Here is a 13,504-nt window from a genome sequence, read left to right as displayed (position 1 = left end):
GTACAGATCTTTTACTTGCTTGGTTAAAGTCACACCGAGGTACTTTATATTATTTGGGTCTATTATGAAGGGTGTCGTTTCCCTAATTTCTTTCTCGGCTTGTTTCTCTTTTGTATAGAGGAAGGCAACTGATTTATTTGAGTTAATTTTATACCCAGCCACTTTGCTGAAGTTGTTTATCAGCTTTAGTAGTTCTCTGGTGGAACTTTTGGGATCACTTAAATATACTATCATGTCATCTGCAAATAGTGATATTTTGACCTCTTCTTTTCCGATCTGTATCCCTTTGATCTCCTTTTGTTGTCTGATTGCTCTGGCTAGAACTTCAAGAACTATATTGAATAAGTAGGGAGAGAGTGGGCAGCCTTGTCTAGTCCCTGATTTTAGTGGGATTGCTTCAAGTTTCTCTCCATTTAGTTTAATGTTAGCAACTGGTTTGCTGTATATGGCTTTTACTATGTTTAGGTATGGGCCTTGAATTCCTATTCTTTCCAGGACTTTTATCATGAAGGGGTGTTGAATTTTGTCAAATGCTTTCTCAGCATCTAATGAAATGATCATGTGGTTCTGTTCTTTCAGTTTGTTTATATAATGGATCACGTTGATGGTTTTCCGTATATTAAACCATCCCTGCATGCCTGGGATGAAGCCTACTTGATCATGGTGGATGATTGTTTTGATGTGCTCTTGAATTCGGTTTGCCAGAATTTTATTGAGTATTTTTGCGTCGATATTCATAAGGGAAATTGGTCTGAAGTTCTCTTTCTTTGTTGTGTCTTTGTGTGGTTTAGGTATAAGAGTAATTGTGGCTTCGTAGAAGGAATTCGGTAGGGCTCCATCTGTTTCAATTTTGTGGAATAGTTTGGATAATATTGGTATGAGGTCTTCTATGAAGGTTTGATAGAATTCTGCACTAAACCCGTCTGGACCTGGGCTCTTTTTGGTTGGGAGACCTTTAATGACTGCTTCTATTTCCTTAGGAGTTATGGGGTTGTTTAACTGGTTTATCTGTTCCTGATTTAACTTCGATACCTGGTATCTGTCTAGGAAATTGTCCATTTCCTGAAGATTTTCAAATTTTGTTGAATATAGGTTTTTATAGTAAGATCTGATGATTTTTTGAATTTCCTCCGAATCTGTAGTTATGTCTCCCTTTTCATTTCTGATTTTGTTAATTTGGACACACTCTCTGTGTCCTCTCGTTAGTCTGGCTAAGGGTTTATCTATCTTGTTGATTTTCTCAAAGAACCAACTTTTGGTTCTGTTGATTCTTTCTATGGTCCTTTTTGTTTCTACTTGGTTGATTTCAGCTCTGAGTTTGATTATTTCCTGCCTTCTACTCCTCCTGGGTGTATTTGCTTCTTTTTGTTCTAGAGCTTTTAGGTGTGCTGTCAAGCTGCTGACATATGCTCTTTCCTGTTTCTTTCTGCACGCACTCAGCGCTATGAGTTTTCCTCTTAGCACAGCTTTCATTGTGTCCCATAAGTTTGAGTATGTTGTATCTTCATTTTCATTAAATTCTAAAAAGTTTTTAATTTCTTTCTTTATTTCTTCCTTGACCAGGTTATCATTGAGTAGAGCATTGTTCAATTTCCACGTATATGTGGGCATTCTTCCCTTATTGTTATTGAAGACCAGTTTTAGGCCGTGGTGGTCCGATAGCACGCATGGGATTATTTCTATCTTTCTGTACCTGTTGAGGCCCGTTTTTTGACCAATTATATGGTCAATTTTGGAGAAAGTACCATGAGGAGCTGAGAAGAAGGTATATCCTTTTGCTTTAGGATAGAATGTTCTATAAATATCCGTTAAGTCCATTTGGCTCATGACTTCTCTTAGTCTGTCTACATCACTGTTTAATTTCTGTTTCCATGATCTGTCCATTGATGAGAGTGGGGTGTTGAAATCTCCCACTATTATTGTGTGAGGTGCAATGTGTGTTTTGAGCTTTAGTAAGGTTTCTTTTACGTATGTAGGTGCCCTTTTATTTGGGGCATAGATATTTAGGATTGAGAGTTCATCTTGGTTGATTTTTCCTTTGATGAATATGAAGTGTCCTTCCTTATCTTTTTTGATGACTTTTAGTTGGAAATTGATTTTATTTGATATTAGAATGGCTACTCCAGCTTGCTTCCTCTGACCATTTGCTTGGAAAGTTGTTTTCCAGCCTTTCACTCTGAGGTAGTGTCTGTCTTTGTCTCTGAGGTGTGTTTCCTGTAGGCAGCAGAATGCAGGGTCCTCGTTGCGTATCCAGTTTGTTAATCTATGTCTTTTTATTGGGGAGTTGAGGCCATTGATATTGAGAGATATTAAGGAATAGTGATTATTGCTTCCCGTTATATTCATATTTGGATGTGAGGTTATGTTTGTGTGCTTTCATTCTCTTTGTTTTGTTGCCAAGACGATTAGTTTCTTGCTTCTTCTAGGGTATAGCTTGCCTCCTTATGTTGGGCTTTACCATTTATTATCCTTTGTAGTGCTGGATTTGTAGAAAGATATTGTGTAAATTTGGTTTTGTCATGGAATATCTTGGTTTCTCCATCAATGTTAATTGAGAGTTTTGCTGGATACAGTAATCTGGGCTGGCATTTGTGTTCTCTTAGGGTCTGTATAACATCAGTCCAGGATCTTCTGGCCTTCATAGTTTCTGGCGAGAAGTCTGGTGTGATTCTGATAGGTCTCCCTTTATATGTTACTTGACCTTTTTCCCTTACTGCTTTTAATATTCTTTCTTTATTTTGTGCGTTTGGTGTTTTGACAATTATGTGACGGGAGGTGTTTCTTTTCTGGTCCAATCTATTTGGAGTTCTGTAGGCTTCTTGTATGTCTATGGGTATCTCTTTTTTTAGGTTAGGGAAGTTTTCTTCTATGATTTTGTTGAAGATATTTACTGGTCCTTTGAGCTGGGAGTCTTCACTCTCTTCTATACCTATTATCCTTAGGTTTGATCTTCTCATTGAGTCCTGGATTTCCTGTATGTTTTGGACCAGTATCTTTTTCCGCTTTACATTATCTTTGACAGTTGAGTCAATGATTTCTATGGAATCTTCTGCTCCTGAGATTCTCTCTTCCATCTCTTGTATTCTGTTGGTGAAGCTTGTATCTAAAGCTCCTTGTCTCTTCTTTTGGTTTTCTATATCCAGGGTTGTTTCCATGTGTTCTTTCTTGATTGCTTCTATTTCCATTTTTAATTCCTTCAACTGTTTGATTGTGTTTTCCTGGAATTCTTTCAGGGATTTTTGCGATTCCTCTCTGTAGGCTTTTACTTGTTTATTAATGTTTTCCTGTGCTTCCCTAAGTGTGTTCAAGTCTTTCTTGAAGTCCTCCAGCATCATGATCAAATATGATTGTGAAACTAGATCTTGCTTTTCTGGTGTGTTTGGATATTCCATGTTTGTTTTGGTGGGAGAATTGGGCTCCGATGATGGCATGTAGTCTTGGTTTCTGTTGCTTGGGTTCCTGCGCTTGCCTCTCGCCATCAGATTATCTCTAGTGTTACTTTGTTTTGCTATTTCTGACAGTGGCTAGACTGTCCTATAAGCCTGTGTGTCAGGAGTGCTGTAGACCTGTTTTCCTCTCTTTCAGTCAGTTATGGGGACAGAGTGTTCTGCTTTCGTGCGTGTAGTTTTTCCTCTCTACAGGTCTTCAGCTGTTCCTGTGGGCCTGTGTCTTGAGTTCACCAGGCAGCTTTCTTGCAGCAGAAAATTTGGTCTTACCTGTGGTCCTGAGGCTCAAGTTCGCTCGTGGGGTGCTGCCCACGGGCTCTCTGCAGCGGCAGCAACCAGGAAGACCTGTGCCGCCCCTTCCGGGAGCTTCAGTGCACCAGGGTTCCAGATGGTCTTTGGCTTTTTCCTCTGGCGTCCGAGATGTGTGTGCAGGGAGCAGTCTCTTCTGGTTTCCCAGGCCTGTCTGCCTCTCTGAAGGTTTAGCTCTCCCTCCCACGGGATTTGGGTGCAGAGAACTGTTTATCCGGTCTGTTTCCTTCAGGGTCCGGCGGTGTCTCTGGCAGGGGTCCTGCCCCTCCTGGGCCCTCCCCCACGGGAGCCCAGAGGCCTTATACAGTTTCCCTTTGGGCCAGGGATGTGGGCAGGGGTGAGCAGTGTTGGTGGTCTCTTCTGCTCTGCAGCCTCAGGAGTGCCCACCTGACCAGGCAGTTGGGCCTCTCTCTCACCAGGTCTGGGAGCAGAGAGCTGCTGCGGGCCGGGATCCGCGGGTGTGGGACTTCCGGTAAACCCAGAACGTGCCCGGTTCTAGAGAAATTCTGCTTCCGTGTGTCCCAAGCTCACCAGGCAGCTTTCTTGCAGCAGAAAATTTGGTCTTACCTGTGGTCCCGAGGCTCAAGTTCGCTCGTGGGGTGCTGCCCAGGGGCTCTCTGCAGCGGCAGCAACCAGGAAGACCTCAGCACAGATTTCTTATTCATTTCAGGCATTGCTAGCTTGGTGGTCTCCGTTTTGGTCTCTGTGTACTACAATGTCATCAACACCTGGGCTATCTGGTACCTCTTCCACTCCTTCCAGGTGAGCAGAGGCCTGACCACACCAGGAACAGTAAGAGGAGAGGATGCAGACCTCTAAGAGGAATGGAAAGATTTGTGGATTATAACTTAAAGGGAGCCTGGGGAAAGGTATACATCCAATCATCCACTGGACTTCTGATTCTGATGTTCCAACTAAAGGGAGAGAAGCTTCTCTAAAAACAAAGGAGATGGAGACAGTTGGTTGCTGTCTGTGGGAACATCCAGGTCAGAGCTGGCCCCACATTCACGAGATGGCCTCTTGGAGCCAGGGTCTCAGTGGAATGAGTATCCTAGAGCATAGACCTGTCTCCCTGATATTATATAGAGTAGCTGTGGCCCACTAGATAATGCCACTGGGACCTCTGAAATGTGGCCTGGAAGCCAAGAGATTTCTCAGGCTTGCTTCTATTAGTGGCACCTTTTGTCCTATAAATCCAACCTCATAGAATCAAAATCTGGTCAACAAGGCATTTACCTTAAAGCAGGCTTACTCCCATACCACTCACAGCTCTGATCAGATTTCTTTCTTTCCCTCCGTCCCCTTCAGTGCCTCTGAGCAACTGACCTGGGGTTATGATCATGGACCGACATTAAATAAGTTAATTTTAGGTGCCAAAGAACCCTGTTCAAACAACCTAAAGCAGAAGAGGGTTTCACTGCCAAGCTCTGAGTCTAACTGCTAAGCTAAGGTCCTGTAAATTAGTGCTCAAAGGAAGTCACTAGTGCCAGGATCTCTGGCTCAGGGGCCTCAATAGCTTCAAGGCACTGGAGCTCACTTCCCTCTTTCTCCACACCCAAGGACCATGGGATGAAACATCTGTCCATACTCTTAGGGGTGTCCTAATAAGGATCTGGCTTGTGGATGTTGAAAGTGAACTGTGACTTTCACCCTACCAAGTGACTATTGCTTTCTCTGGCTTGTTCTAAGTTAAGGGGGGGGGCCAAGGGAGACCCAAGTGTCATTACGAGTCTTTTGTTTAGAAAAAAATTGAGTGTTTTATCTGTATACTACATTTAAGCAATGCCTGTGGAGGTCAGAAAAAGGCATCAAATCTCCTGGAGCTAGAGTTACAAATGGTTGTGAGTGCCATGTTGTTGCTGGGAATTGAACCTAGGCACTGGGTACTTAAAAGAGTACCCAGTGTTCTTAACCGTGGATCCATCTCTCCAGCTCCATCACTAATATATTCTGAACACCCTAACAATGTTGCAAGAGCTTGGAGTTCAAGCTCCCAGTTTAGCTGTTGCAGTGATGCTAGGTCAGAGTTCTCCTGTTGTACATGGTCTGGTCACTGTCAAGATACTAGTAATGGAGTCTTCTAGACCCATAAGAGTATAGTAGTCCTCAAGATGCCTGCAGAATTGCAGTAAGTGGCAACCCTTATTAGCTTTACTAGAACAAAATAAGCTAGACACTAACTTATAAAGAGTTAATTTACAACTTGGCCTCCAGTAAAAATGAAGTTTAGCAGATCATCATGGCCTAAAAACATAGAGGAACAAATAGTCGCAATGAAACCAGAATAGAAAAATAAGACACAGTGTTCCTTAGCTCAACACCCTAATGAATTCTTACTTGGCCCCACCTCCTAAAGATCCACAGAAGTCCCCATCCAGAGACACAGCCTCTGGGTATGGGATTTCAGGGAATTTTCAACATCCAAACCAAACCAGTCATCTTCTGCCATCTGTAACCCCTGATAAACCAATTCCATGTCAGCCTCAAAGGTTGCAACCATTTGCAAGTAGGGGACTAGCCTCCTCTTCCAACGTCCTTCTGCTAAGGCTATATCCCACCACCCCATCAAACCCTTGACTTTCCCATAACCTCTCTGTTGATTCCCACTTCATTCCAAAGGATCCCCTGCCGTGGTCTGTCTGCCCACTGAATAGTAACCGAACGGGCTATGATGAAGAGTGTGAGAAGGCTTCGTCAACACAGTACTTCTGGTACAGGAAAACACTCAACATCTCACCGTCCATCCAGGAGAATGGAGGAGTGCAGTGGGAGCCAGCCCTGTGCCTCACCCTGGCCTGGCTTATTGTGTATCTGTGCATCCTGCGGGGCACTGAGTCAACTGGCAAGGTGGACTGGGGAGCATAATGGTGCTGTTCTTGGGTGACCATGGAGAGATGGGTGCCTTGGTATTCACAGAAAGCCATGGGTAGGAAAACATCTGTCCTAGTTAGCTTTAACTGTCAACTTGACACAAGCCCAGAGTCACCTAAGAAGGGAGGCATAGTTGAGGAGTTTCCTAGATCAGGTTGGCCTATGGGTTTGTCTTTGGGGATTTGGTTATTATTTTATGTTCATCTTGAATCAAGTTTATTCACTTGATTCACTTATCAATTTATAAACAGGCTAATGTCTAAAGTCTCTAATTTACATACCATTATGTTAATAAGGCAATGATGGCCTTATTAATTTATGTAGGAGGGCCAGTCCACCGTGGGTGGCACCATTCCCTGGGTAGGTGGTCCTAACTTATATAAGAAAGCTAGTTAAGCACGAGCCTGTGAACAAACCAGCAAGCAGTATTTCTTATCAACTTCTGCTTCAAATTCCTTCTTGAGTTCCTGCCCTGACTTCCTTCAGTGATGCACAGTAGCCTAAGAGTGTCAGCCAAATCAACCCTTTATTCCCCTAAGTTGCTTTTGTTTAAAGTGCTTTGTCATAGCACAGAAAGGAAACTAGAATGATGCCATCGTAAACTAAGGCATTCACAGAGGGCTATGGAGAAATGGATGCCACACTGGACTAAGGAGGTATTCACAGAGCTGAGGGGAAATTTTTAATGGCAAATATGGTGGGAGGGGTTATGCATGATATTTAAAGACTTAAGACCTTGAGCACAAGGACTTACAGAAAGGGACACCTTTATCACAGATTGAACATAGTTGCTAGGCAGACCTACACAACACGTTTCTGGGTTCTTTTTGTTTCTGTTGTCTTTTGTGACCGTGACTATCAAGCAGTCATGTATAAGAACCCTCCTGGCTTTATTTACTTTTATGTCAGAGGTAATAAAAGATGACTCCATTTTTATCCTGAAAACTTTCAGACCCAGTAAAATATTTTTTGTACTTTTTCCAGTTGCTACCAGCTGTGGGCAAACTCCTAAATCATTTAATCCAAACACTGTGCCATGATCCATGTAGAAAACACCTTCCTGGTGATATAAGCAAGTGCTTGGCTCTATTTCCAAGCTAGCATGGTGTTCTCTGGTAGGACAGCTGTAGGCTCCATAAAAAAATTTCCCTTGAGTGAGTTTTTTTGTTTTTTTGTTTGTTTGTTTTGATCTCTTAATTTTGAAGAGCTTGCAGGATTTATATTATTGATTTAATTTCACATATTTTGAATGAAACATTCTGTAAAAATAGTTATCTTCTTTTCAGTAATGTATATTGATAATGTCAAGTGGACTTTTTGCCAACTGCTGCATAGTTATTTCCTCCCATTTGAGGCTGACTCTGCTCCTGGATTCCCACAGGTGGTCTATTTCACCGCATCAATGCCTTACTTTGTGCTCATCATCTACCTGGTCCGGGGCCTCACACTTCATGGAGCAACCAATGGCCTGACATACATGTTCACACCCAAGGTATGAGCTGCAAGGCATGAGGGTGCTGCTATCGTAAGGGCAATCTGTCTGGGTCTTCTGGCTAATAATCTCTCTATTAAAGAGAATGAGGCATCTGGGGAATGTCTGGTATCTTTTAAATCGGGGATTACTTTACCTGAGATTTAGTGATGTGGTTCACGACCAAGAAATTTACTGGACATAGACCAGGTCTGGACAGCTGCAGAAGTTGGAGAGGTTGGAAGATAATTTCTTTCCCCTCTCTGAGCCTACTTGTCCCAGGAGAGGGAGTTGTGGATTGGGGCCCAGTATTCCTCAGTCCTATCCTCTTGGCCTTCCAGATTGAGCAGCTAGCCAACCCCAAGGCCTGGATCAATGCAGCCACGCAGATCTTCTTCTCACTGGGCTTAGGGTGTGGTGGCCTGATCGCTTTTGCCAGCTACAATGAACCCTCCAACGACTGCCAGAAGCATGCTGTCATTGTGTCTGTCATCAATAGTACTACTGCCATATTTTCCAGCATTGTCACCTTCTCCATCTATGGCTTCAAAGCTACCTTCAACTATGAAAACTGCTTAAACAAGTGAGTCTAAGCTGTCCCTGGGAGCCTTGGGCCTTAAGGTGGAAGGCAAGGCTCCAAAGCTCTGAGGAAAGGGTGACTGGGAAGGGCTAGGTTCCCAGAAGTCAATTGTAGAACCCACTGTTTCTTTCTCAGTTCTTTCTTAATTGCATATGGCTGCCTTCTACCAGTACCAGAAACTGGAGCCATACAGTTACCTGCCTTGCAGGGAATAGGCAGTTTAAGGTGGTCATTACATTGAGCAGAAAAGGAACAAGGTTGGTGTCTTTGGTCCCATTCCCCATCTCAAATGTAACCAAGACCTCTCTGTCCAAGTCTCAGAGACTACATAGTTTACTGTCTGTGTCTTTCCTGAAACAGAGGACCATCTTTCAGATGCTAAAATGTTCAGTAGAGTGGTCACTGACCATAAATAGCTATCTCTACAGTAAACTGAAATTGATTGAAGTCAATGTACATTCAAATTACTTGAATATTGATATGAATTTAACAGCAAGTGATTTTGAGGTTAATTGGTTACTCGGTGGCATTAGCCGTATTAGATTGTGATGTTCGATTTCTAACACTCCATCCAATTTCATCAGACATAGTAATGTCTGCCCGGATGGTTTTAAACAGCCTCATCACGCATAGATTCAGGGTTCCTATCCTCTATCTCTGCTCAGAAGCTTCTCACAGGCATCCAGAGCTGTCTTCCTTTTAAAGGGATCATTAATCCAGAATCTCTCTCCTCAGATTCTCAGGGGTCTTAGGGTCTCTTAGTCATGGAGGTCAAGATGGTGGTCTGCTCTGCAGGGTGATTCTGCTGCTGACCAATTCTTTTGACCTTGAAGATGGCTTTCTGACAGCCAGCAACCTGGAGGAGGTGAAGGACTACCTGGCATCTACTTACCCAAACAAGTACAGTGAAGTGTTCCCACACATTAGAAACTGCAGCTTGGAATCAGAGCTGAACACGGTAAGAGGCCTGGGGAGGGTGGGGACTGCCTCTCTCCACACAGTTAGTTCATAAGGACCTGCAAGGGCCTCCACACAGTCCATGAAGACGGGAAACAGGGTTTCTTTCCCTGACTCAGTGAGAGGCGAGACTGGACTCCTGCTCGTCCAGCTGCTGCTTGGGTCATTCTTGTTGGAAAGTTCTAGAGTTTGACTTTTTCCCTCCTTTCCTGTATCTTTTGAAGTTTCAAAAACTCAGAAAAGGCAAAGGAATAAGGTAGCGCTCACATATACATATATCATATCTCAAATAAATGCAACATTTTTTCATTTGGAGATATGTATGTGTGTGTATATATTATATGTATATATATGTGTGTATATGTGTGTATATACGTGTATATACATGTCTATGTATATATATATGTGAATGGCCCTCATTTAGTTGCATTTGTAGGCAGGGAGGGGTTAATGTGAGGCTATCCTTGGAGGTAAGCAAGATTTTAAAGGAAGAGTTTAAGATGAAAGTCAAAGTCTCCTATATTCCCTGCCTAACATCTCCCTATTCAAACATAGGCAGAAACCTTGGTTCTTACCACCATATATATATATATATGCTAACTGGCATCTATTTTAGCAGTGGTTCTGGAAGGTAGTTTTCTCAGTCAACAGTTTAATTTTGAGAAAATTCCTAAATAATGTGGGTGGAATCTTATGCATTTTATATGATATCTTGCTTCTTTCAGATAAATATATCCACCCCTCTTACTAAAGGCATTTAAAAAAGATTTGTCATCCAAATCACTCTTACTTTTCATAGAATTTTCTCCATTACACTAAGGAGATTTATCTAGTTAGTTTTATTTTAAATTTAGCATCATTCATTGAGTCGGGTGAAGTTTCTTAAGGGACACCTAAGAGATTTTAATTAGAACTGTGTTAATTCTGTAATGTAATTTGGGGGGGGGCTTAGCGTCTCTTGTCTTACGGCTTTTGATTCAAGAGTTTTCTCATTTACTTAGGTGTTGTGAACAAGAAGGTAGGTATGTGTGGTGGGTCTAAAAAAAGTTATACTGGATTATGCTGAGGGTCATCATACGAGGTTCATACTCTAATTTCCTGACTATGAACCTAAGTCTGTCTCCCCAAGCTGCTCACCTGTGCATCTTAGCCAAAGACACGGGTCCAGTTTCTCACAATGGTCTCCAGTTGGAGGATCAGGATGCTGGGGGAAATTCTCTAGCTGCAGGACATCTCTGAACACTGCCTTGCTCCTGGTCTCTACTTTTATAGTGTCAGGTGGGCGTTGTAGAGTTCTAATCAAGTGTCTGGCTATTTCAAGTGGTGTCACTAGGTTCTGGTTATCAGGTGAACCCTTGAGTGTAACAGGATTCCTGACTACATTATTTTTATATGTTTAAAAGGCAGGGTTTTTTTTAAAAAAAAAAAAAACTATGCTCCTCACATTAGACCTTTCATATCTTCCAACTAAACCTTTCCATGAACATTAGCTTAGATTGCCTAATTATTTTCTCTTTTAAATAGTGTCTCCCCTACTATTTCTGTCATTTATTTATTTATTTTTAGATATATTTCTTTACTTACATTTCAAATGTTTTTCCCTTTCCTGGTTTCCTATCCCTAAGTCCCTTATCCCCTCACCTTCCCTCATATGGGTATTCCCCCATCCATCCCCTTACTGCCCCCCATATACCCCTGCACTGGGGGTTCAACCTTGGCAGGACCAAGGGCTTCCCCTTCCACTAGTGCCCCAACAAGGCTATTCTCTGCTACATATGCAGTTGGAGCCCTGGGTCAGTCCATGTATAGTCTTTCGGTAGTCCCTGGAAGCTCTGGTTGGTTGGTATTGTTGTTCTTATGTGGATGCAAGCTCCTCAACTCTTTCAATACTTCCTCTAATTCCCCCTAAGGGGGTCCTTTTCTAAGTTCAGTGGTTTGCTGCTCTGGATTTGTCTCTCAGGAGAGATCTATATCCGGTCCCTTTCAGCATGCATTTTTTTAGCTTCATCAATCTTATCTAGTTTTGGTGGCTATATATACATGGGCCACATGTGGGGCAGACTCTGAATGGTCATTCCTTCTGTAACTGCTCTAAAATTTGCTTCCATATCCCCTCCTATGGATATTTTCCCCCTTTTAAAAAGGAGTGGGGGCATCTGCATTTTGGTCATCCTTCTTCTTGAGCTTTCTGTGGTCTGTGGTTTGCACATGGGTAGTTCCAGCTTTTAGGCTAATATTCACTTATCAATGAGTGCATACCATGTGTGTTTTTCTGTGATTGGGTTACCTCACTCAGGATGATATTTTCTAGTTCATTCCATTTGCCTATGAATTTCATAAAGTCATTGTTTTTGATAGCTGAGTAATACTCCATTGTGTAGATGTACCACATTTTTTTAATCCATTCCTCTGTTGAAGGGCATCTGGGTTCTTTCCAGCTTCTGGCTATTATAAATAAGGCTGCTATGAACATAGTAGAACATGTGTCTTTGTTGCATGTTGGAGCATCTTTTGGGTATATGCCCAGGAGAGGTATACTTGGGTCCTCAGGTAGTGGAATGTCCTATTTTCTGAGGAACCTCCTGACTGATTTCCAGAATGGTTGTACCAGTTTGCAATCCCACCAACAATAGAGGAGTGTTCCTCTTTCTCCACATCCTTGACAGCATCTGCTGTCACCTGAGTTTTTGATCTTAGCCATTCTGACTGGTGTGAGGTGGAATCTCAGGGTTGTTTTGATTTGCATTTCCCTGATGACTAAGGATGTTGAACATTACTTTTGGATCTTAGCCCTCTATCAGATGTAGGATTGGAAAAGATCTTTTCCCAATCTGTTTGTTGCCGTTTTATCCTAATGACAGTGTCTTTTGCCTTACAGAAGCTTTGCAGTTTTATGAGGTCCCATTTGTCCATTCTTGATCTTAGACATAAGCCATTGGTGTTTTGTTCAGGAAATTTTCCCCAGTTCCCATGAGTTCAAGACTCTTCCCCACTTTTTCTTCTATTAGTTTGAGTGTATCTGGTTCGATGTGGAGGTCCTTAATCCACTTGGACTTAAGCTTTGTACATGGCGATAAGAATGGATAGATTTGCGTTCTTCTACATGCTGATCTCCAGTTGAACCAGCACCATTTGTTGAAAATGCTATCTTTCTTCCATTGGATGGTTTTAGCTCCTTTGTCGAAGATCAAGTGCCCATAGGTGTGTGGGTTCATTTCTGGGTTTTCAATTCTGTTCCACTGATCTATCTGCTTGTCTCTGTACCAATATCATACAGTTTTTTATCGCTATTGCTCTGTAATACTGCTTGAAGTCAGGGATGGCGATTCCCCCAGAAGTTCTTTTATTGTTGGGTATAGTTTTCGCTATCCTGGGTTTTTTGTTATTCCAAATGGATTGGAAAATTGCTCTTTCTGTCTCTATAAAGAATAGAGTAGGAATTTGGAAGGGGAATGCATTGAATCTGTAGATCGCTTTTGGTAAAACGGCCATTTTTACTATATTAATCCTGCCAATCCATGAGCATGGGAGATCTTTCCATCTTCTGAGGTTTTCTTCAATTTCTTTCTTCAGAGACTTGAAGTTCTTATCATACAGATCTTTCACTTGCTTGGTTAAAGTCACACCAAGTTATTTTATATTATTTGGGTCTATTATGAAGGGTATCGTTTCCCTAATTTCTTTCTCGGCTTGTTTCTCTTTTGTGTACAGGAAGGCTACTGATTTATTTGAGTTAATTTTATACCCACCCACTTTACTGAAGGTGTTTATCAGGTTTAGTAGTTGTCTGGTGGAACTTTTGGGATCACTTAAATATACTATCATATCATCTGCAACTAGTGATATTTTGACTTCTTCCTTTCCAATCTG

At 42.1% G+C, this 13,504-nt stretch overlaps 1 protein-coding gene across 2 annotated transcripts in view; it reads left to right on the top strand.

Annotated features, from left to right (window-relative positions):
• The window catches only part of Slc6a20b (solute carrier family 6 member 20b), a 49,942-nt gene that overhangs the window by 19,230 nt on the left and 17,208 nt on the right, over nucleotides 1–13,504 (top strand). For both annotated transcript variants that reach the window (XM_063266353.1, XM_002729986.7), the window contains exons 3-7: nucleotides 4,426–4,517; nucleotides 6,375–6,602; nucleotides 8,008–8,118; nucleotides 8,439–8,680; nucleotides 9,473–9,635. In XM_063266353.1, the coding sequence (XP_063122423.1) occupies nucleotides 4,426–4,517; nucleotides 6,375–6,602; nucleotides 8,008–8,118; nucleotides 8,439–8,680; nucleotides 9,473–9,635 (836 nt within the window). The remainder of the gene's footprint in view (nucleotides 1–4,425; nucleotides 4,518–6,374; nucleotides 6,603–8,007; nucleotides 8,119–8,438; nucleotides 8,681–9,472; nucleotides 9,636–13,504) is intronic.

The sequence above is a fragment of the Rattus norvegicus genome, chromosome 8, assembly GCF_036323735.1.
Source record: "Rattus norvegicus strain BN/NHsdMcwi chromosome 8, GRCr8, whole genome shotgun sequence".
NCBI classification, from domain to species: Eukaryota; Metazoa; Chordata; class Mammalia; order Rodentia; family Muridae; genus Rattus; species Rattus norvegicus.
The sequence above is the reverse complement of the archived record's forward strand: the minus strand, read 5'-3'. Positions and strand labels throughout refer to the sequence as shown.